The following is a 25,937-nucleotide window of genomic DNA, read 5'->3' on the forward strand; positions in this document are numbered from 1 at the left end:
AGTGCTGATATACAGCCATAGCACACTGCTACGAGTGTGATATTGCATTTATACAACAGTTTGACGGCACAATCTTGTACATAAAAAAAGATCAAACACAGTCTAAAACCCTCTTGTATTAGGAACTACTTTCTTCCGCCATTCATTCACATCTGCAGCTGACCTCAGAACAGCAGAAGCCGATACTAATTCACCAACGTCACTTTAGAGCTGGTGTTTGAATGATTCTCTATAGCGTTATGTGAAGCGGTGCTTCTGGTGTGTGAACCCCTTAAGGTGATGACAAAACAGCAAATTTTGCTCACATTTTAAGATGATAAGGCTGAACATGACATGAAATGCCATCCGTCACAGAGATTTCTCACCAGACTGCTGTTGTGTTTGCGATAAGAAGGGACAAGGCTGAATCCAGCTTCTTATTCGCAGCTTCTTATTGACTATCCGCTCCACCTTAAAAACCACAAGGTTTCCGTTTTTTAGCTTTTTATTCGCGCAAGAGAACACACTGAGCAAGGGCTTATTATGCGGTTCTGGCGCCATCTTGTGGATAGACAACAGCAACTGTCTTTGGCCGCCGACGAGCTGTGTAGATATACAGATATATATATATATATACACACAAGTTTAGTTAATTTTGACTGACATAAGCAAATGATAATGTTATAAACAGCAGAGAGTTGTATGAAAGCGATTGAAGCATGTCCAAAAGTGTTTGAAATTTGTTGGAAGGTATGAGAAAATGCTACTAGGATGTGCATAAAATGACTAATTGTTTAGAGAAATGTATTAACTGTTGTGCAAATGTAAAGTGTTGTAAGAAATGCACCAAAGCCACTGAGAAAAACTGTAATAATAAGTGTAAATTCCAAATACAAAAATAATCAGCGTAAAAGAAGGAAGATGAGTTGAAATGATGTGGTAAAAATGAAAAATAATAGATTTATATTCTATTTTATATTCTAAATTCTTGCTTTTCCAAAGAGGATAACCTACAAACTGAAGCTAAGCAGGGCTGAGCCTGATCGGTACCTGGATGGGAGACCACATGGGAAAATTAGTTTGCTGTCGGAAATGGTATTAATAAGACCAGCAGGGGGCGCTCAACCTGCGGTCTGTGTGGGTCCTTATGCCCCAGTATATTGATGGGGACTCTTTACTGCACAGTGGGCGCTGTCTTTCAGCGGTCCTGACTCTGTGGTTGCTAAAAATCCCAGGATGTCCTTCGAAAAACAGTAGAGGTTTAACCCCGGCATTCTTGCCAAATTTGCCCACTGGCTTCCTAACCATCCCCACATGATAATTAGCTTCATCTCTCCACCAATCGGCTGGTGTGTGTGGTGTGCTGTCTGGCGCGATACGGCTGTCGTCGCATCAACTAGATGGATGCTGCACACTGGTAAAGGATGAGGAGATTCCACCCCAAAAAAGTGCTTTGGGTGTCTATATAAATGTAAGGAATTATTTTTATTAAGATAAAAGTCTTTCATTTATTCATGTCAATTTTTACCAATAAATAAATAAATTTTACTGAACACAATAACAAAAATAAATCATATAAACTCAATATTTTATGTAAACAATTCAAACCTCTAAAGAAAACTACCAGACGCGGCACATTAATATTCAGTCACTGATTTATTAATCTTCAACATTAGGAATGACCTCTATAAAATGAATCGGGTCGTCAGGAATAAAAAGTTACATCTTGAACACGGTTTATAAATAAGACGTCACACGTCAACATCAGCTTGTGCACACAAATGCTGTACTTTGGAATCGAGTTGAGGTCTGAAGAACAATATTCACACTTATAACACACACACAGTTATTAAATATCATTGGATATAGGCCACGGGAAGGATCTGTGCAGGGTTTAATACAACTTAAACACACTTTATCATGCAAAGAGGTCAAATCATCATCTGCATATTCAAGAAAACAACATCTTCCTAAAGGTCTTATGAACATGAACGTAAACGTCAGCTTCCTGAGATGAACAATGTGACCATGAGCAAACATTCAAGTGTGAAGGGAGTTTAGATTGATTTAAACATGTTTAAGGCCAGACACTGCAGGCAAAAATCGGTAATTTCTAATGCATTTTAGAAGTTTTTGGGCTTTTAAAGTGTTTGTCTAAAAAAATGCTCTTCATACATTTTTTGTTTGTAGACTTCAAGAAGTCTTTTTCCTGCACAAAATCAAAAATGTCCCTTAAAAAGTTTTCCCCACATTTCAGTTTATTGAAATATTTATTTGTGGCTGTTCACAGTATTATCTGAATGATGTAGTGATAAAAAGAGATTCTCGTAATCCCCTCTGAAAAAACTGACACTAATGTCTCAAAACTATAAGAGCCGCGAGAGATCATGCATCATATTTCTTTTTCTTGTTTTCTCGTCATGATCACAATAAAACCACTTTTGTCAAAATCGTATTAAAATTAAGTTGTGATCACAATAAAACAACTTTTGCCAAAATCGCATCAAAATGACGTTGTGATACCAATAAATCAACTTTTGTCGAAATCGCATTAAAATTAGTTTGTGATCACAATAAATAAAATTTTGTCGAAATCGCATTAATATTAGTTTGTGATCACAATAAATCAACTTTTGTCGAAATCGCATTAAAATTAGTTTCTGATCACAATAAAACAAATTTTGTCAATCGCATTAAAATTAGTTTGTGATCACAATCAACTTTTGTCGAAATCGCATTAAAATTAGTTTGTGATCACAATAAAACAACTTTTGTCGAAATCGCATCAAAATAAAGTTGTGATACCAATAAATCAACTTTTGTTGAAATCGCATCAAAATTAAGTTGTGATCACAATAAAACAACTTTTGTCGAAATCGCATTAAAATTAGTTTGTGATCACAATCAACTTTTGTCGAAATCGCATTAAAATTAGTTTGTGATCACAATAAAACAACTTTTGTCGAAATCGCATCAAAATAAAGTTGTGATACCAATAAATCAACTTTTGTTGAAATCGCATCAAAATTAAGTTGTGATCACAATAAAACAACTTTTGTCGAAATCGCATTAAAATTAGTTTGTGATCACAATAAATCAACTTTTGTCGAAATCGCATTAAAATTAGTTTGTGATCACAATCAACTTTTGTCGAAATCGCATTAAAATTAGTTTGTGATCACAATAAAACAACTTTTGTCGAAATCGCATCAAAATTAAGTTGTGATACCAATAAATCAACTTTTGTTGAAATTGCATTAAAATTAAGTTGTGATCACAATAAATCAATTTTTGTTGAAATCGCATTAAAAGTAGTTTGTGATCACAATAAATCAATTTTTGTCGAAATCGCATTAAAAGTAGTTTGTTAAGTTTGTTTAAAATTAAGTTGTAATTACAATAAAACCTTTTGTCAAAATACTGTGGATTTCTATGTGATTTTAACAAAAGTTGATTTTCTTGTGATCATGAATTAATTTTCATGTGATTTTGACAAAAGTTGTTTTTCTTGTGATAATGACTTATGATAACTTATACTGAAATCGCATGAAGATTGTCAAAACGTTAACTTAAACATTGACTCGACAAAAGTTTTATTTTGTGATCAAGACGTCACTTGATTGTAATCACAAAATACAAGTTCAGTCGAGATTGCATAAAAATTAAGTCATGACCACAATAAAACAACTTTTGTTGAAATCACGCGAAAATGAAGGTGCGACCACAATAAAACAACTTTGTATAGTGAAACAGTGTGAATTTCTGCATGATACTAGTGATCACAAATTAAAACAAATGATCACGTGACTTTGACAAAAGTTGTTTTCTTATGACCACAACTTAATTTTCATGCTATTTTGAAAAAGACTGTATTTTGTGATCGTAACTTTTCGAAAGATTTTGACAAAAGTTGTTTTTTTTGTGATTACGACTTAATATTTATGTGATATTAATACAAGTTATCTTAAGTTGTTTGTAATCATAAGAAAACTACTGTTGTTGAAATTTCATGAAAATTAAGTCATGATTATAATAAAACAACTTTTGCCGAAATACTGTGAATTTTCATGTGATTTCGAGAAAAGTTTTGTCTTGTGACTAAATTTTTTTGTGTTTTTGAAAAAGGTTTTCTAAAGACCATGACTTAATAAAACAACTTTTGTTGAAATTGCATAAAAAAAATAATTCGCGACCCTAAGAAAAAATTGTTTGTTGAAATCTTGTGAAAATGTAATTGTGATCACAAGAAAACTTTTGAGCTCTTTTCAAAATTGCATAAACATTAGGTTGTGGAAATTACATTTAAAATTCACACAATTTCAAGAAAAGTTGTATTCTTGTAGTTAAAACATAGTTTTTTATGCAATTTCGAAAACATATGTATTTTGCTATCATAACTTTTTGCATGAATTGGACAAAAGTTGTTTTCTTGTGATCACGACTTAATTTTCATACGATCTCAGCAAAAGCTGTATTTTGTGATCACGACTTTTAGCTTGATTGTGATCACACAAAACAACTTGTTGTTAACATAGTTAACAAAAATTGTCAAAATCATGCAAAAATTAATTTGTGGTCACAATAAAACAGTTTTTTTTAAAATAGTGTGAATTATTGTCTTTGACTCGACAAAATCTGTATTTTGTGATCTTGACTCTTCACTTGATTGTGATCACAATACAGCTTTTGCCGAGTCAATGTATAAGTTAAAGTTTCTACTAAATTTTAATGCAATTTCGACATAAATTGCTATGTTGTCATGATCACAATAAATCAGCATTTGTCAAAATAGTGTAAATTTTCACATGATTTGAACAAAAGTTGTTTTACATGTGATTTCGACAATATTTTCATGTGATCACCACTTAAGAAAACAACTTTTGTTTAAATTGCATGAAAACTAAGTGATCATAAGAAAATAACTTTTGTCGAACTCATGCGAAAAGTTATGATCACATTGAAAAGTCCCTTGAAAATTCAGTTGTGATCACATATGTCCAATTGATTTCAACAAAAGTTATTTTCTTGTGATCAGGGTTCAATTTTTTGCATGATTTCGAAAAAAGTTTTCTAGCAATTACGACTTAGGAAAACAACTTGTCGGAATCGCATGAAAAATAAGTCATGATCACAAGAAAATAGCGTTTGTCGAAAATTCACAATATTTTGCCAAAAGTTGTTTTCTTATGATCACAAATTAATTTTCATGCAATCCCAACAAAATCTGTATTTTGTGTTCACGACTTAATTTTTGTCGAAATCGTGTGAAAATTAAGTTTCAATCACAAGAAAACAATTTTGGTTGAAATTGTCTGTCTAGTGATGATGACCTAATTTTCATGTGATTTCATCAACAAAAATATTTTTCTTGTGATGTTGACAATGTTCTTGTAATCTCAACATAACATAGATATGTTTTTTTTTGTGATTTAGGCATAAGTTGTTTTCTTGAATCTATGACGTCTATATAAGATGATGTTCTAGATTAGGAACAGTTTTTATAGATATATAAAACATGTTGAGTTAAATTAAGTTGTGATAAGTAAAAAGAAAATTCTACTAATGCATGGCCTCAAACGACTTTCGAACAAAACAAATAAAACAATTTCTAACTCAATTTCATCCAGATTTCAGATGTTTCTGCTTGAAATGAGATCATATTTAATTAGATAAAGCCTCAATTGGACGTCTAAACATCATTTTTAAAACATTAATAATACAAAAAACATTTCGCAATTGCTTAATCAGTCAATTAACTGGAGACGTATGGTTGTAAATATTAGCTCATTTTTAGTTATTCAGTTTTTTCACCAGCAGTGTCTTGCTTTAATTTATTATGAGTAATACTTAACAGTGTGAGTCTGTTCCCTGACCAGGTAAACGCAGCTAAACCACCAGCTATGTACACTTGATGTACCGTTTACACCGCAGTTTAATTATTATTCAAATAAGGTTTCATGCACGTTGAACTAAACTAAAAGTCAGCCAAAACAAACAGAACGGCTGTGGTTTGTCTTGTCTCTGAATTGATCTGGAATGCATTGGGAATCAGTTTTCTGGATTTGGGGTCAAGGTGAGTGTGACCTCTGGCTCCTGAAGGTGACCTTTGACCTTGTCGTGGAACTTTTCTCTGTAGCGATTAAACTCCATGATGCTCTCCGGCTCCTCCTGCAACCAGAACTTATCGAACTCGTACGCCAGGTAACCTACAGACAGGGAAATAGAGGAGTCAAATGTATTATTCTTATTATCTTTAAGCTTGATTTATTATGATAATTATATTATACAGTTGACGTCTGAATTATTAGAGCCCCTGTAATTTTTTCCTGAGAGACTTTTTCAACACATTTCTAAACATAATAGTTTTAATAACTCATCTCTAATAACTGATTTATTTTATCTTTGCCATGACAGTAAATAATATTTTACTAGATATTTTTCAAGATCATAGATTTAAAAGCTTAACTAGGTTAATTAGGTTAACTAGGCAGGTCAGGGTAATTAGTCAAGTCATTGTATAATGATGGTTTGTTCTGTAGACTATCGAAAACAAATATTACGTAAGGGGGCTAATAATATTGACCTTAAAATGGTTTTAACATTTTTTAAACTGCTTTTATTCTTGCAGAAATAAAACAAATAAGACTTTCTCCAGAAGAACAAATATTATCAGACATACTGTGAAAAATTCATGAGGGCGAATCATTTTGAATCAACTGTATACACTCATATACAAATAAAAATTATATGTAAATATACATATAAAAATTGTGATTATGCACTTTTAAAGACATCAAGGAAATACAAAAAAATATATACTAAAGAATATTTTCAAATACATTAAATAATATGATATTTTTTCCAATATATTAGGCACATACTGTAAAGAATTAACTTATTTATATATTTTAATAATTTAATTAGTGCGCACAATAGTGTTCTATCACAATTATACATACCTTTCTTCCTGTTTTTCCTGGGATTCTCCTGTATTTTACAATTTTATCCCAATATCATCCAGTAGAGCTATTTTTCCATATTTGTAATCTTTCTATGAAGGGTGGCAATAAACATCAAAGAGCCGAACCACCAGGGGGCATCTCTTGCTTTAAAATGTTAATCTGTTTTGTGCTTTCTGTTCATTTAGGCATGAAAACACTTTGAAATAAATATAAAAGTGATGAGATTTCCTTCCTTTCCATTACAGGTGCTGTTGCCCCTTCTATGCAATCCTAAAAACAGTCAGTTGATGTAGCAGTAGGTGACTGTCAGATGCGCTCCACAATGATCAACAGACGCTGTTTCTCAAAAGCATTCTGTATACATGATTTAAAGCAAAGGGAAAATGCATGCTCTGGGTTTTGGGTGCGTGTTTGAACAGACATGTACACATAATAATAATACTACTAATATTATATAACATAAATAATATAATGATATAAATAATATAATAACTATTATTTTTAACACAACTAATTTTGTCTTAAAATGTGCATAACCGGTTAGCAATCAATCAAAGTCTTTCACTATGGATTTGCGCATTTTTAAAGTGACACTTCTGTTATTTAATGTAATCAAATGAAAAGTCTAAATGTGAGATCCATTCGTTGCTCTATAATCAGAATGTTTAAATTATACAGTGAAGAAAAGGTTCAAGAGATTAGATTTTTTTAATAATAGCTATTAACTTTAATAGGCTTAACTTTAATTTATTTGCATGTCTACTATTTATTCTATCCTTAGTATTAATAATATTAATAATCATAAAAATTATAATAATAAACATATTATACCGTTTTAACTGTTTACAATGAAATGGCTCCAGATGAACAGATTTAGTAATTTGGGGAATTTATTTATTTTTTTTGTGTGTTTTTGGGAGGGGATCCCTTCCTTTCAAATCCCAATGTTGACAGGTATGCAATTATACTGTCACAATAATTGCAATAATAAGTCATTAGAAAATAAAAAATGCATCTCTACTGATTTTAAAACGTATCTACACAAGCACTTTTTTCCACACCATTTCTGTTTTTTTAAATTAGTTGTCATAATAGTTTCACAGTTTCCTATTTCTTCTTTATTTGTATTTCTTCATTAGAAAATAAAACATAATTTAGATGTGTGCTCCATTTAGATGTATTTACAGTATTTTCTAAAGTAAAAAAGTGTTTTCTCTACAGTATTTTTATATACATTTTTTAAACTGAATATTTAGTGCTTCCCACAGGTCAGAAATGTACTTGCGGTGGTAGCCGGATTGAAACACACCATTAACCTACAGCACATAAAGAGTTAACTATATGCGACAAACTAAACATAATTTGATTTTTAACACTATTTTTTATTATTATCTGTTTAAAATTTCTTTCTTCTCTTAACTTTCTTTTAAATTGGGTTAAATTAAAAAAAAAAGACTGTTGAAATAAATTTCTCTTCTGCTATTCAGGAGCCATGAGCACCCACTGACAGGTCAAATCTGCCTCTCTCCATCTCTTATTCAAGTTCATGTTGCTTTATTGGCATGACACTTTGTTCAGTATTGCCAAAGCATTTTAGATGTATAAAACATGTAATATATTGACATTATCAAATTAATAAAATATACAGCAAATGAGAAAAAAATGACAGAACAAAAATTATATAACCAGACAATATCTCAGAAGTGGAGACGCAGTGGCACAGAAGGCAGTGCTGTCACCTCACAGCAAGAGGGTCGCTGGTTCGAGCCTTGGCTCGGTCAGCTGGCATTTCTATGTGGAGTTTGCAAGTTCTCCCCAAGTTTGCGTGGGTTTCCTCCATGTGCTCAGGTTTCCCCCACTTGTCCAAAGACATGCGCTACAGGTGAATTGGGTAAGCTAAATTGTTAGCAGTGTGTGTGTGAGTGTGAGAATGAGAGTGTATGGATGTTTCCCAGTGATGGATTGCAGCTGGAAGGGCATACGCTGCGTAAAATATGTTGAACAAGTTGGCGGTTCATTCCGCTGTGGCGACCCCAGATTAATAAAGGGACTAAGCCGACAAGAAAATGAATAAATGTCTAAAAATTATAATAATTATAAGATAGAAACGTGTAGATTATTTAAATGAGACCATTTTTAAAGGTGTACAAATATTCTGCAGCCAATTTAGATGTCATTTTGTCCTCTCCAGTGTTTGGTAAATTTTTTGTCGATTAGAGTAAATAATTAATTATTTAATGTCTCTCACTCTCGCGGCTGTGCACATTAAATTAACGTGCGTCTCTGTGGGTCTGCAGAGCACATGAGACTGTCTGTGGGAGTGTTGACAGTTCTCGTGCACACAGATGGAGCAGTACGAAATGGGTAAAGGAGAGAAGATTTTCCACTACTTAATCACTGGTGGATGTTTTGTTATAGTGGGCGGATACAAAAAAAAAAAAAAAGTGTGAGAGGATGATAATATTAGTAAAAAAACAACAACCTGTCACTAAATATAGTTGTGCGGCTGTTATTATGCCTGGACGGCCCACCCAAGTAAAGTCTATGTGTGGGAAGCACTGCTATTATTAGTCTATCACAATAATTCTATGCTGATTTTTTACTCCATTCCACATTTTTTTAAATAGAACATTTAAATTTTATTAACATTGAAACCCTTTTTTGCTCTTTAATTGATATGCATTTATAAATGAAAAAGTTTTTAATAATATTTTTGGTCACACTTTAAATTAAGGGTTCATTAGTTAATGCATTTACTAATGTGAACTAATCATCAACAACAGCACAGTATTTACTGTAATACATGTATTGTTCAGTGTTTGTTCATGTTAGTAAATGCATTAACTAATACAACCTTATTGTAAAGTGTTAACATTTGTTTAAAAAGGTTTTTATACTGCATTTCATTTGAATGATGATATTATTACACAGAAGTTTCTCACTCAATTTAAGCTTAGTTTAATTTTTCACTTAATTGACATTTTGTGAGGTTCACTCAAACAACATTGACTTTTTAATCGAGCCATTTTAAACACAAAGTGTTTCCACATTTGTATAAAAGAGAGGTCATCTAGAGCTCACTCACAGTAGAACTGATGGAAGTGCTGCATTTCTGCTTTTCCAGACACACTGTTATAGAAATGAAGCTTCAGAGCATCCGACTTCATTAAACTGTAGGCCATCTCTGTCAGATTGATGCCCACGATGGCATATGAATACCTGCACGCACACACGCACACACAAAAAAACACAAACAAATACACACACATGAGTTATGAATAATAAAAAGAGCAGATTGATAGTGCTGATATGATGTTTCTGATCGAGGACTGACCCGAGTGTGGGGTGATTTGCATGTGACAGAACCTGCCGGGCTGCGTCTGTGTGTTTCTCACTGAAAAAACTGTGGACAAAAACAATAAATGTTAACACTGGTGTGAAAGAATGACAGCTTTAAGTTGTTATTTATTCAATTCAGCTTTTTGTCATCAACTTTGTCATCAATTTTTCATCCAGAGACAGAATAACACCATTAAAACAAATGTTCAAAGAAGAAGGTGTAACAGATTATCGCTACCTAGACAGTCGAATGGGGAAAAGTAATAATATTTTTTGTTGTTGTTGTATTATTTTATTTATTATTTTTAGACATTTTTTCTGATCAACTTTTTTTCAGACATTGAACATTTGTTTGATCGATGTTTTGTTCAGAAGAAAGTGTAGCATATTATTGATACCTTGACAGTCAAATGGGGGGAAAATAAATAATAAAACATCTTTTTTATTGTTATTTTTTAGAATTTTTTTGTAATCAACTTTTCATTATATTTCAGACAAAATAACATTATTTTTCTTTTTGGACCATTTTTTAAATGATGTTATTTTGTCTGTCTGAAAAGGTGATTACACCTTAGTTAGTTATTAAGTTAGAATTCTGAGTTATAAAGTCGCAATTCTCTAGTTTAAGTCAGAATTGCAAGTTATTAAGTTAGAATTGTGACTATAACTCAGAAGTCTGACTATATAACTCCCAAAAGTGACTTTATTACTCAGAATTCTGATCTAATAACTCGCAATTCTGACTTAATAACTCAGAATTCGGACTTTATAACTTGCAATTCTGACTTAATAACTCCGAATTCTGACTCAAACTCAGATTTCTGACTTTTTAACTCAGAATTTAGATTTAATTACTCAGAATTCTGACTTTATAACTTAAAATTGCGACTTCATAATTTTTTTTCATTGTTTTTGATATTTTTTTATTCAGTGGCAGGAATGGGCTTCCGTAGTTTTCAGCACTTTGAGTCAAAAGAATCACATACAAGCAATACAAAAGGAAAACGTCTGGCTCCTGATGACACACTGAGGTCTTATGAAGTTAAATGATCAGTCCGTGCAAGATACTGAATCTGATTTATAACATCATCACTTATAACATTATAATCTGCTGCTATGCTGACACACAGGCATTTGTAGCTCCACCTTCTTCTGAAAAAAAGAGCACAATCTCATTAGAATTTAAAGCGACGATTACCAAAACAGCACAATTAGGATCAAAGTCTAAACGGGTCAGTTATAAAACAATAATTTGGGAATATTTTGATTTGAAACTTCATACACGCACTCAAGGGACATCGGAGAATTATTTTACATCTTATAAAAGGGGCATAAAAGATCTGCTTTAATGCCTTACTAAAGAAACAAGTCACCTACATCTTCGATGACCTTAGAATGAGCAAATCAGCAGTACATTTTCAATTTTGATGAACTCTCCTCAAGCAATGAGAACAAACATGACCTACAGCAGGTTTGTGAGTCCCAGCATCCCCATGCCTCTGAAATCCGTCTTGGGATCGTCGCCCTGAAAGCCGATGTTTCCCCACTGCTTGGTGATCCTGGATTCCAGCTTTACTGACGGCATCAGCAAATCCCAAAGCTGGAAAACGAACACACACTATTCCAATACTCAAATTAAATCCAGATAAAAAAAAAAACTGACTTTATAATCAACAAATCCATCACCTTCAGAAGCATGTTCTCATGTTGTTCATTTTCAGAGTCAAACACCTTCTTCCTCAGCTCTTCCACCTCCTCAAACAGCTCATTATATCCGTTTATTTGTAACAAGCACTGACGAAGATTGACCTTAAACCTGTAAGTGACGTGTAACCCAGGTTACTAGTGGGTAGTACACAGCGATTGAGCAAATAGAAATAACCTTATAAATATGAGAAAAAACATCGGCTAAACACTCGATTAAATAATATATTATAATTATTTAATTATATATATAATTTATAATAGAGTGTTATACAGCATCCAAGGAAGTAGTGCTTTGGAATGACATCATCGTACCTTCCACTATCCGCTTGTTAAGTGGTGTCGTATGTAATATTGTTTGCGGGTCCAAGCCGCCATTTATTTGAGTGGAGAAATCACTTGTTTATGGTCATGTTTTATTCCTATCACACATTAAAGTTAATTTTACATAAAGTCATAGTGTACACAACAATCTCTGGGCTTGCTGCATAACAAATACCAAATATTTTACAATTTATAAAACAATAAATCACTTTCTGGCCATCGGATATTAGGCATGGACATATCGGGCTATCGGGATTTTCGAAAGTATTAAATCGCTTTGTAAATGTTGATTATTACCATTTCATGAGTCTCCCCATTCAGTTTAATAGAGCGCTTGGACCCGGACGCCGCTTCGCGTGACATCACACTTAACAAGCAGATAGCAGCAGATCAGCTTTACAAACAATAACAAATCTCTCTTGTCTGTTAGCTTGTGTTTACCGTTGCTATGGTGATTCAGTGTTTGCAAAGAAATGCAGAGTTGTTATATTATTAACAGTAGAAAAGTATTAGATTTATATTTTTTAATGTTTTAAATGCGTATTTACTGTGAAATTTTACCGTTAATAAGATGTTGAAATGATTTACATTATATATTTTTAATTAAGGATTGAGAGAAAAACAAGATTTGTATCTTAAGAGTGAAATCTGCACACGAGTGCTTTTGATTTTGAATGATTTCCTTGGTGAGTTTGTGTGTTTTTACATTGTTTTCATTATAACTTGATTTAAACTAGTAGTAATTCTTGTGAAATACAATGTTTGTGTGTTACACAGTATTATACAAGTGATTGTGTAAAGTATATTTGTGTGTGTGTGTGTGGCTGTGAATTTAAGTAAAATGCTGTCATTTGCAAAAAAAAAAAAGCCAAATAAGAAAGAGAAATATAGAGACACCGAAATTCAGCATAGAGTAGCATATACATGATTATTTATTGTTGCTGTTTAATTATAAATGTGTTGAGCTGAGATAATACATACATTGTAAAGGCTAATGGTTTCTTTGGCTTTGTGTTTTCAAGGCCAGGTTTTTTTTTTCTTTGTTTTTTTTTGTTTGTAGATCTTCTTCTGGCTTTTCATATTATTATTTTTGCTTGTAAAACTGGTATTAAATCCTGATATAATTATTATATACATTTACTTGTAACAAACACAGACAAAGCAACAAATAAAAAAACTCTAATAGCGGATGACTGCTTCTCACTCAGGGCTAGTTATGCTAATCCGCTTGTTAAGTGTGACGTCACAGGGAGCGGCTTCCGGGTCCAAGTGCTCTATTCAACTGAATGGGGAGACTCATGATATGGTAATAATCAACGTTTACAAAGCAATTTAATACTTTCGAAAGTCAAGATTGCAATATATATGTCCATGCCTAATATCCGATGGCCAGAAAGTAATTCATTGTTTTATATATTGTTAAATTTTTGGTATTTTTTATGCAGCAAGCCCAGAGATTGTTGTGTACACTATGACTTTATGTAAAATTAACTATAATGTGTGATAGGAATAAAAAGTGATCATAAACGAATGATTTCTCCACTCAAATGAATGGCGGCTTGGACCCGGAAACAGTATTACATACGTCACAAACACGTCACCACTTAACAAGCCAATTAGGGAGAGATGGTCACTAGTGGGCGGGCCTTTCCCCCTCTTACGACACGTAAATGTCAAATCAAAAAGTTTTTAATCAAGTGTGATTATTTAGAAAATACAAGCGCTTGGATATTTTCACACTTTGCAGCCAGACAACTGTGTTTAAAACTCTTAAAAAAGTGATTTTTGCATAATAGGGGCCCTTACGTGGGGTCTTTCTGCTCCTTGATTCTCTTCTCCTGTATTATTTGAGCCAGGCGGTCCTCCAATTCATTCTGCTTCACAGATAAAGCTGTTTGCAAAACCTAAACAAACATAGTGTAAAGAGTTCATGCACAGATAATGAAGTGCTGAATTTAACAGTCTGACTGCAAAATCAATGCCACACATACCTTGCTTTTGGAGGATTTCAGAGAATACTCTACAAACAAATAAAACACACACACACACACACACACACACACACACACACACACACACACACACACACACACACACACACACACACGTTAATACAACACTGATACATTTAAACCAAAAATTATAAATATCACTTTAGATTGGTCACTATATGATCCGAACTTTCATTTTTAGGTAAACAATATTTGCTTCTCTTCTCCTATCCATCTTTTTTCTACACAACATCATAATGCTTTGTGTTAAACTGTAAATATTCAGCAAAAAAATAGTACAATAAGGTCATTATTCTCCTCACAGTTCATCCATCCAATATTAAACACGACTTAGAATAAACAAATGACTTTTAGCAGAACAATTCTTTCTGCAGCAATACTACAGATGTATATTGAACATGACCATGCTGTGGGGAATTCAAAGAGAAAATAATGCGGAGGAACAAAACACAGTGAGCTCAAAATAGCTCTGAACACAAATGTGCTTAAGAAACTAACGTCACGTTAAAGTATTAACAGGTAACGTTATTTTCATGATGATAAATCTAAAGCAAAAAGCCAAATGTAGCTCTCACTCACTTTTCACTATGGATATGAATTAATCTACACATTAAAAAACACTGCTGTGATTTAGAGCAAATACTAGTGTTTTGAACCATACTGTAGAATATTTTACTGCATTTCTAAAAGTATTTACAACACTTATTGAAAGCTATACTCTGTTATTAACTCTAGTAAACTGATAAACTGTAAAAAAATGTAATTATTTGCTACAGTAAGCTGTGGTGTTTTGTAGAATAATATACACTATAGTTGTGGAAAACCATAGTAGTGGGTCGTTTGTTTATATTATAGTTGATGTGTTACTATAGCAACTATAATATTATGACAACGTATTAAAGTACTTTACTATATTATGATTCAAAAGCACTATAGTATTTACAGGGAAAAATACAATATTATTTTATCATCTAAGTTGTAGCACAATCTTTTTAAAAATGACTTGTTTTAAAGTTAAGTTACATTCGTCAAACCGGAAGTGCGACCCATAATTTAAAACGCAGTTGTCGTAAGTTGCTGCTAGATCAAATACCGTTGCGGCTGCAAGTTAACAAGACTTATTAAAATTATTTATTGGTCACACTTTACAATAAGGTTCATTAGTTAATGTTAATTAATGCATTTACTAAGATGAACAAACAATGAACAATACATTTACTACTGTATTTGTTCATGTTGGTTAACGTTAGGTAATGAAAATACAGTAGTTCAATGTTAGTTCATGTTAACTCATGGTGCATTAACTAATGTTAACAAGCATGGACTTGGATGTTAATAATGCATTAGTGAATGTTTAATTATGATTAATAAATGCTGTACATGTGTTGTTCATGATTAGTTCATGTTAGTAAATGCAATAACTAATGAACCTTATTGTAAAGTGTTACCTATTTATTATATTTCTCATTTATTGTATTTTATTAACGTCTTCCCCTACCCCAAGCCAACCGTCACAATAATGTAAAAACAGTAGTTGTACCGAGTATTATGTTATTAAATTACCCAATAAATTGTATGTTTTAACATCTAACCCTACCATAAACCCCAAACACAACGTCACTATACTTAAATTTGTTTTAATTACTATTATATAGAGTGTTACAAAAATGCTGCTATATTGATGTGCGTATCCACAGCTGTATCCTATCTAGACTTTACCATCATTGTGGGCGGAAGAAAATGGTAAAGTCTAGATGGGATACAGCTGCGGATACTCGCATCAGTGTAGCACAACTTTTGTGACACTGTATAACAATAATTAATGTTTTTATGTTTTTGTGAGGGTTGGGTTTGTTAGGGCTGAGGTAGATGTTAATAACACAGAATTCACTGGGCGATTAAATAAATAATGTGAATAATACTCTGTATAATTACTGTTTTTACACTACTGAAAGGTTGGGATAGGGGTAGACATTAATAAAATACAGTGTAAATTGATAAATAAAACTCGTTAACTTCCGGCCGCAGCTGTACTCTTTCTCAGCCCCATAGCCAGGGTGGGTTCGGGTGGTTTAAAAGACCCACCCCCTTATGATAAAACCCAGAATTTGGCCCATATATAAGCTCATTTATCTCATTTTTGATAGTATGCCATCATAAATTGTGAAATAACCAAGAGAAGATGGCTTTAAGAAGAAAAACTAATAAAATAACCTTTAAAAGAAGGCTTTTATTATTTAAAATGGACAAATTCTGACTGAGGAAATGAGCTGGCAAGTTTGTTAATTGCATATAGGCTACAGTTTTTACAGATTGCCAATTTTTTTTTGTTTTTGTTAGTTTTTTTAAGATGGATGATAATAAATTAGCATTTAAAAAATAAATATTTTTTTCGTATTTCTATAATTCCAATCTCATTACATCGTATATAAAACTGTAATAGCTTAAAGTTTAACTGCACATTGGTAAATAAACATACATATTTGTAAAGAAACTTTTTTGTGCAGAAATGTAGGATGTATTTTTGTTGCATCAAAAAGTATGGCAATGATAACCATCTGACAAACTAATCTAGCACAAATTATTAGTGCTTAAAATGTCACTAAAATGTAGTATTTGAACATCATATTATTTGAACATCATAGTTTTAAAGATAAATCGATCATCATCATAATCACCTATCTGTGAAGTCCTCAGAGCTCCAGCTTTGCATCGGGCACAAATGCGCTGAAGTTCACATCTTCCCGTGACCAGCCGAAGGAACCACTTCAACCAGAAGCGCAGACAGGAGGAATAGAAACACTGCCAGATATATCCCAGCATCCTCTGAAACACAAGCACCCCCAGATAAGCGTCATTCAGCAAACGTACGTTCCTCCTAATGCATGCATCTGATCATTTAGACATGTATAACATACACAGGATGGACAGTTCGTATGGCGTTTCTCATAATAAACAGCACACAGCTCATGCAAGCGGTCCACGCTGTCTCTGGAGCTACACATCACTGATGTACACTTGATTCAGTGCGAATGATCCTTGTACTCTGTGAAGACATTCTGATATTTTTCTGAGAACTGCCATTAGTTGTATCTCTGACCAATAAGACGTGTGCATGACCCTTGTTTGCGCAATTCAGCATCAAATCGGACAAAGTGTCGGATAAAGCTTCGGAAAATAAGCTGGACAGCACAACAGGTTGCTCGTGCACGAGACAGACGTAAACAAAACAATTAACAAGCAGCGTGAATTCAACTGAAGACGCGGTTCACTTGACGCTTATATTGTTTGTATCGATTCAAGCCATGTTTTTCTGGCATTTAACGACAAATGGGAAAGATTTTATTGAGTCCGATAACTGTATGGATCACACTTACCAGCAGTGTCCTCTCCCGGAAATGATTCGTATTGGTGCGCATGCGCAGAACTGAACCGTTGACCATCTCAGAGGGCGCAAGTAGGGGTGTTCAGTTTCCAAATCCAAAATTAGGATTCGATAATCAGAGTCGACTCTAACTCAATCGAATTGACTCCAATCACATTCACTTAAAAATAGCGCAAGGATTAAACATATATTGCATTGTATACAGCGCTATTGAGTCATTTGCAGATTTACATTGTGCAGTTCTCATCTGGTCAGACAAAACCAAAAGTTTAAGCCGGCTGCAGTCCAAAATAAAATAGTCTACATTTTTTACAGCATGTTTTAATTGTCTTGTTAAACAATTGCAATGCAATCTGGGAGACAGAAAATTAAAACATCAATTAATTATCGATTTATTATCAAAACATTTAACGAAAAGAAGTTTAGTAAATCAACAAAGAAAATAACGCCGCAATTTAGGGATTAAAGTAGCTAAGCCTTCCATGTCTCTAATCTCTTATATTACAGTACATTCCAATGCACAATAAATAGGTTATGTTTAACAAAATACTTTGTGTAAAGACGTGATAGCGTAATCACAACTCAGAACTACATCCTTATATAGTATACAAAACAATTAATGTTTTCTCAGATTGCCATATCAGCAAAAACATTATTTGAAATATGCGCATTTAGATTTGTAGGAAAAATAGAGTTGACTATTTGTAAAAGTAATACAAACACTTTTTGATAAGATTTTTTTTCTTTTTAATTATCACACTGATAATGAACAGTTACGTTCTTTTAACCAAACACAGCTTGTATACTTATTCTTTTTAACTTGTGAAATTAACACATTCGCGAAAGTGACAACAATTAATAGCTCTATTGGAATTTATTGCTACCTAAATTACCAACAATTATACACACTAAAAATATCAGTAAATTACCAGTTTACTGCAATTTACTCTACTGAGTGAAGCCTGCAGCCACTGCCCTTTTGAGTCACTTCTTAAATATTGCTAAAAGTAGCCAAATGAATGTTAAAAACTGCTAAATTTGTTGCTGGGTGCTTTTTGAAAAATTGCTAGGGTAGTATAAACAGTTGCTAAATCTAGCAACAAAATAGCTAAGTTGGCAACACTGATTACCAAACTATTCTTGCTCAATGTGGAGGGCGTATGTTATGACGTCAGCGCGCTGGGGCGGGGCAGGCTGTGGATTCTGGTATAAAAATGCGCGTCCGCAATTAGCGCAGTTTGCCCGTTCGCTCTCTGTTGTTAACAACAGGTTAATAAACAATCAAACAAACAAACAAACGCCCATAAACACTCGACGGGTTTCACGCCATTTACCACCTAAATCACTTTTTGGCAGAATTCCGACACATTATCCACAAAATCTCACCCGGAGTTTGAGGCCCATTTGGAAAGCAGCTTGCAAAAGGTATGTTCGTTTGTGTTATTAGTCAACTTAGCAGTGATGCTAACCTGCAGCCCAGTTTAAATTGAGCAAAGTTCTGTTTGTAAAAACAATAGCTTCGTATTTGAATTTAATTGTGCCCAATATTTAGCCTAAATGAGAAACTGTTAACGTTATACTAGTTAGTTTAGACCGTTTAAAAAGTTTTTGTTGACATTCATTCAGTCGTTTTTAATCGTCATCCAGACAGTGATGGTGGAGTGAATGTTGAATTAAATATTTATTTATTTGTATATACGATAATGTGCCGCGTTTTGTATACATTAGATTCCGTGTTCGTTTGTTGATAAATTGGGATGGGTTTATTGAAAGCAGGGGCTTCTAAGTTGTGCAGGATGAGTGATGTTGTATTGAGGTAAAGTTGGTTGTATATTTTCGCATTCATTAAATTTTATACAGTAACGTTAACAACTGACAGTATATATGACTTTTGCCAAAGACGATAGAATATAAATGGGGTTTGCTATTTCTTACCACTATATTGAATATTTGGTCTGAAATAGCATATAAGTGTTGACTTGCATTAAAACAAGCACATCACTATTTGACTGTAAACCATGTGGTACCAAGATGGACATTAGCTATGTTTCCATCCAAAAATGCGAAATAACTTTATGCGCAAAACTGGATTATCGCATAGAAGACGTGCGAATAAAGCAGCATTTTCTCGCAACAGCGAACAAAATCGTCACTTCCTTATTAACTGGCACCAAATATAAACAGTAAAAATTAAATTTACAGCGGTAGGAGAAACTACCTCAATATTTTCTTCATTTAATAAATGACTTGCCTCACCAGAAGGCAATCCTGACACACAGTGAACGCGCGGGGGCGTTTGAAGGCGTGAGACGCGGAGCACCGACGCTCTTGATTCAGGGGGGCCATTAATAATATAATACACAATACTGAAACGGTACAACATTTCAGATGGTTTACAGTTTGCTCAGGCTAATTGGTTTGTCCATTCAAACGCATTTTTATCATCACACTATCTCTTATAACAAAATCACAGGACCTTTTTTAATGTGCATACTGGAATTTGTACGGTGAAAGTGTTTCTATCGTAGTTTATGTGCATTTTTCTTATTGAATAAAAAGTTTATCCTACTAAGTTATGCACATAAGCTTTCTTTGCGTTTCCATAAACCGTTTTTTATGCTCAAAATAGGTGGATGGAAACGTAGCTATTGCTGATGATGTAATTCCTATTTAGAGTTTGCAAACAATACTTTTCTGAAATTATATTATTTAGGGGAAAGTCTGAATGTGCAAAAATAAAACTAACTTTTCCCCAATTGACGTTGTGGTGATGTTGCAGGTCATCTTGATGGATTTTTCCAGATTCCTCCTGATTTTTCAAGGTTGCTGTTAGTAACTGTGGAGTCTGGATTGATAGCATGAAGGCTTGTGGCCTAAAGGCTTATTGTGTAGTAGACTACACAGACTTAAACCTTTGTGTGCTAACGTTTCCATCCACTCTGTGGTGATTTGTACAATTGATTTGGCCACAACTTTCTCTGTTTTAGCAAATGCAATGATTTTAGTGACAAATCTTATTTTGACTCATATTTTAGAAAAATACTTTTGAATTTTTCAAACTCAACAGTGTAGTCTGGCAAATTGACTAACATTTAGTTATGTTGGTGGCTTTTTCATTTTTTTATTTTTTTATTTTAATTTGTCGTCAGTTACAGTGCAAAAAAGCTTACTTTCTGGCTTTTATATGGAGCATGTCTGTGTGTATTTATACAGTTGATCTAAACAGGGGGGCTAATAACTGTACAATATAATTATCATAATAAATCATATTTAAAGGTAATATTAATACATTTTACTCTTATATTTCCCTGTCTGTAGGTTACCTGGCTTATTATGATGTAGAATATACATAGACTTAAACCTTGTGTGCTGATGTTTTATCCAGTCTGGGGTGATTTTTAGGGTTTATTTGACCACAAATTTGTGTTTTAACAAATGCAATGATGCTAGTAACAAATCTTATACTGACACATATTTTATGAAAATGCTTTGGAATTATTAAAAAACTCAACAACATAGTCTGGGCAAATTGACTACCATTTTCTTTTGTTGGTGGCTTTTTATGTTGGTGTTTTTTTTGCCCCATTGACTTCCATTATAAAAACATTTTTTGATTGTAAAGCCATGCCACCATATAATCATTATTTTTTGGTGGTGGTTTTCCCTGCTGAGAACAGGTAAAATTTGTCATCAGTTACAGTGCATAAAAGATTTTTATGGAGTGTGTATTTATGCAATAGATATAAACATGGGGACTAATAACTGTATAATATAATTATCTTATTAAATCATACTTAGATAATATTAATACATTTTTCTCTTATATTTCCCTGTCTGTAGGTTACCTGGCGTACGAGTTCGATAAGTTCTGGTTGCAGGAGGAGCTGGAAAGCATCATGGAGTTTAATCGCTACAGAGAAAAGTTCCATGACAAGGTCAAGGGTCACCCATTGCATTATTTTTTGATAGTGGTTTTCCCTGCTGAGAACAGGTGAAATTTGTCATCAGTTACAGTGCAAAAAATCCTGGTTTCTGGCTTTTATATGGAGTTTGTGTGTGTGCATTTATACAGTTGATCTAAAATGATTTGCCCTCTTATGAATTTTTCACAGTATGCCTGATAATATTTTTTCTTCTGGAGAAAGAAAGTCTTATTTGTTTTATTTCAGCTAGAATAAAAGCATTTTTTTTTATTTTTTAAAACACAGTTTTTAGGTCAATATTATTAGCCCCTTTAAGTAATAGTTTTCAATAGTCTACAGAACAAACCATCATTACACAATAACTTGCCTAATTAACCTAACCTGCGTAGTTAACCTAATTAACCTAGTTAAGCCTTTAAATGTCACATTAAGCTGTATAGAAGTGTCTTGAAAAATATCTAGAAAAATATTATTTAATGTCATCATGGCAAAGATCAATTAAATCAGTTATTAGCGATAGTTATTAAAGCTATTATGTTTAGAAACGGGTTGAAAAAAATCTGCTTTTTGTTAAACAGAAATTGGGGGGAAAAAATAAACAGGGGGGCGAATAACTGTATAATATAGTTATCATAATAAATCATTCTTAAAGCTAATAATAATACATTTGACTCCTCTATTTCCTTGTCTGTAGGTTACCTGGCGTACGAGTTCGATAAGTTCTGGTTGCAGGAGGAGCCGGAGAGCATCATGGAGTTTAATCGCTACAAAGAAAAGTTCCATCACAAGGTCAAAGGTCACCTTCAGGAGCCAGAGGTCACACTCACCCTGACCCCAAATCCAGAAAACTGATTCCCAATGCATTCCAGATCAATTCAGAGACAAGACAAACCAATTAAACTGCGGTGTAAGCGGTACATCAAGTGTACATAACTGGTCGTTTAGCTGCATTTACCTGGTCAGGGAACAGACTCACACTATTACTCATAATAAATAAAACCAAGACACTGCTGGTGAATAAGCTAAATAACTAAAAATTAGCTAATATTTACAACCATACGTCTCCAGTTAATTAACTGATTATGCAATTGCTAAATGTTTTTTGTATTAATAATGTTTTTAATGTTTAGACGTGCAATTTAGTTGTAATATGGTTTATTATATTTTATGCAGATGCACTTCTCTACAGAATCATCACAATCAGTTTAAAATGATTAATTCTTTCAAAGTAGAGATATTTATTTCATCTGGTGAAATGTTTTGTGAATATTTATTGAAGAATAACAAAATATCGCATTGGTTGATTATTCCAATAGACTTTGTATGGCTGCAAAATATTGGAAAAAACTGACATTGCAACATTTTTTTCTGCGATACATATAGCGATATTGAGTATAGTTTTACAGATGCAATGAATAGCTTTATTTGGAAAAAAAATCATAAGGATAATTTCTGATGACAATAGGATGATTTTGTACTGGATAATATGTAATAAACCAAATCACATGATAAATACATTAAAGCAAAGTTACTAATGAAATAAATGCTTTGTTTTTCTGCGAGTAATCTAGTAAACAAATTAAATAATTAAATTTAAAATAAATAACACAAATTAATATTCTTTGTATGTATATATATATATATATGTATATATATATATATATATATATATATATATATATATATATATATATATATATATATATATATATATATATATATATACTGTTCTTAAGTACAATTAATCTTTCCTAAAGTTACTAAAACATACGTTTTTCTGTGCCTGAATGTTTTGAAATGGGTATAACCTCACAGTCCTTAAAACAAGTTATACTTTTTTGATAACTTTATAGTTACCCTTTGCAATAACTGCACAGGCATGTATGTTTTTAACTCCTCAACTATAATCCTGATTTGACATTGTAGATCCTGCCATGTGACTATTGCGGATGTGCACGTTGCATTATCGAAGGCTGAAACCGTTTATAGTGCAACCCTACTACACAGAACATTTGGATTATCATATATCATATCATATATAACATTTGGAATATATCATATACACACTGCAAATTTGAAATACACATTAGTGTTGCTGACGTGTCTAATGTTGGATTCACACCAAATGCCTAGCAGCATGTCACTATTTAGTTTACTCGCTAAATGTTTTACACCTAAATGCATTTTTCTGCTCAAGTTGAAAGACACAAAGTTTAACATTTGTTGCCTTGTATTTTACTGAATTATTTATGCAGTACAGGCTTGCGGTGTTATTTTACATTAGATTTTTCTAAAACCCTACCTGAATACTATTTGACTGCCGTGAAATCCATAAAACACTGTTTATCACACTTATCTATCACTTAGTTAACTTATCTTTGCTCTTTTCTATATCTGTGCTTGTAATTTGTTTTGCAATTTAACTATAATTAACTTCCCTACAGGATTATCCCAATCAATTTAATTTAATAAATTCCTTCCAAATAGTAATTTTCAAGTTTTGTAACAAACATATTGCAATATCTATCGAAATGAAAATACAGTCATCATTTACTCATCCTCATCCATTTTTTTTTAAAAAACTTATTAAGGTTTTATTATGTTAAAGTAGTTCAGTTCATATATGGTGAGCTCTGTAAGATGGCATGATGCTGATGGGCTTTTTTTTTTTTTTAACAGGTGTGTGTGTTTCAGTGATGTCCACCATGGCTTACCCTCATGACGAGGCTCTAGAGTGGATGATGCAGGATGATATCATGCTGACTACAACACTAAAGAGGTGACGCAGTGTTTGGAGACGCTGCGAGGGGAACACGCTCAACTCCTCAACAACATTCTGGACTGCAGTCAACCAAGCGGAGTGCAGGAGAAATCCAGACTGCTGCTGGAGGACCTGGAGGATATTGAGCTGGGCCTGGGAGAAGCACAGGGGAAACAGGAGGGTAGGAGAAATCCAGACTGCTGCTGGAGACCCTGGAGGACATTGAGCTCAGCCAGGGAGAAACACAGGTGAAATGCGCACACACACACACGCGCATACACTAGGGCTGCTCGATTATGGGGAAAAATAATAATTATGATTATTTTGTTCATAATTGTAATCACGATTGTTCAAAACGATTATCAGTTTAAGTCAAAATTATTCACCCTTTTCTGAATTTTTTTATATATACATATTTCACTAATTATGTTTAACAGAGGAATTTTTCACAGTATTTCCTATAATATTTTTTCTTCTGAAGAAAGGCTTATATTTTATTTCAGCTTGAATAAAAGCAGGTTGAAATATTTTGAAACCTATTTTAATAACTAAATATTAATAGCCCCTTAAGCAATATATATTTTTGATTGTCTGCTGAAGCCTTTAAATGTCACTTTAAGCTGACTAGTATCTTGAAAAATATCTAGTAAAACAATGTACTGTCATTATAGCAAAGATAAGGAGAAATAAGTTAATAAATCTGTTATGTTTGAACTGTGCTTTAAGCATTTTCACTGTAAGAAAAAAACTTTACCTACAAAAGTCCTTCACTCAAGAGCAGCGAGGGATTTTCTCTTTTTGTTGTTTGACACTTTAAGAATAGTGAGGCTCTGGTATGGTTTCTTTTTCGCGTGTCTTTTGAGTCTCAACTTGTTTGTTTATTACACAAATGAGGGTTAATATTAATAATCCCTAAACAGCGCACTCTGACAAAAATGTGCATGCATTTGACCATTAAAGCGTTTGCATAAAGATGGCGTTAGATGTGTGTGCTCTGCTCGTCTATTTATGGACCTAGCTGTATAGGTATGTATGTGTCGTATGTATGTACATTTAAAGTCAGAATTTTTAATCCTCCTGTATATTTTCCCCCCAGTTTCTATTTAAAGGAAATCATTTTTATTTTTAACACATTTCTTAACATAATTAATTTTAACAGCTCATTTCCAATAATTAATTTTCATTTATATTAGTCATCATGAAAGTACATAATATTTGACTAGATATTTTTGAAGATACTAGTATTCAGCTTAGTGACATTTAAAAGCTTAACTACATTAGTTAGGCGAGTTTGGGTAATTAGGCGAGTCAAAGTATAACAGTGGTTTGTTCTGTAGATAACCAAAAAATATTGCTTAAGTGGGCTATAAATATTGACCTTTTAAATGGTTTTAAAAAAAAATGTAAAACCGCTTTTATTCTAGTCTAAATTAAACAGAATTACTTTCTCCAGAAGAAAAAATATCATAGGAAACACTGATAAATTCCTTGTGCCATTAAATATCACTTGAGAAATGTTTGAAAAATAATAAATATTTCACTGAAGCC

The 25,937-nt window shown here is 32.9% G+C and overlaps 1 protein-coding gene and 2 long non-coding RNA genes across 21 annotated transcripts in view; 1 reads left to right on the forward strand and 2 right to left on the reverse strand.

The window, feature by feature from the left end:
- The window catches only part of LOC147847018 (uncharacterized), a 919,394-nt gene that overhangs the window by 437,488 nt on the left and 455,969 nt on the right, over positions 1-25,937 (reverse strand). The gene's annotated exons all lie outside the window — the stretch shown is intronic.
- elmod2 (ELMO/CED-12 domain containing 2) lies at positions 1,617-17,779 on the reverse strand. Of its 6 annotated transcripts, none has more exons than XR_015475747.1 (10): positions 17,698-17,779; positions 16,999-17,146; positions 14,300-14,328; positions 14,115-14,212; positions 11,967-12,096; positions 11,747-11,880; positions 10,276-10,344; positions 10,027-10,160; positions 2,656-6,185; positions 1,617-2,609 (listed from the first exon to the last, which is right to left on the reverse strand). XR_015475747.1 is itself a non-coding variant. In NM_001204132.1 (9 exons), exons 2-9 carry the CDS (start codon positions 17,141-17,143, stop codon positions 6,028-6,030), a joined length of 897 nt encoding a protein of 298 aa, NP_001191061.1. In that variant the 5' UTR covers positions 17,144-17,146; positions 17,698-17,735; the 3' UTR covers positions 1,617-6,027. The 6 variants fall into 6 exon arrangements, 2 of the variants coding, with proteins under 2 accessions (NP_001191061.1, XP_087091778.1); XR_015475746.1 differs by having other exon boundaries at positions 1,617-2,275; positions 2,333-6,185; XR_015475744.1 differs by having other exon boundaries at positions 17,239-17,730.
- The window catches only part of LOC108190370 (uncharacterized), a 124,126-nt gene continuing 110,901 nt past the window's right edge, over positions 12,713-25,937 (forward strand). For 2 of the 14 annotated variants that reach the window (XR_015477209.1, XR_015477213.1), the window contains exons 1-4: positions 18,946-19,130; positions 21,546-21,640; positions 22,323-22,535; positions 24,308-24,637. This is a non-coding gene — a long non-coding RNA (uncharacterized LOC108190370). Of the gene's footprint in view, positions 12,995-17,010; positions 17,188-18,945; positions 19,131-21,545; positions 21,697-22,322; positions 22,543-24,307; positions 24,638-25,937 lie in introns of those variants that run through there. The other 12 variants (XR_015477221.1, XR_015477210.1, XR_015477208.1 and 9 more) reach the window with 12 other exon arrangements.

Source organism: Danio rerio, chromosome 1, assembly GCF_052040795.2.
Source record: "Danio rerio strain M-AB ecotype USA chromosome 1, GRCz13ab, whole genome shotgun sequence".
Classification (NCBI taxonomy): Eukaryota; Metazoa; Chordata; class Actinopteri; order Cypriniformes; family Danionidae; genus Danio; species Danio rerio.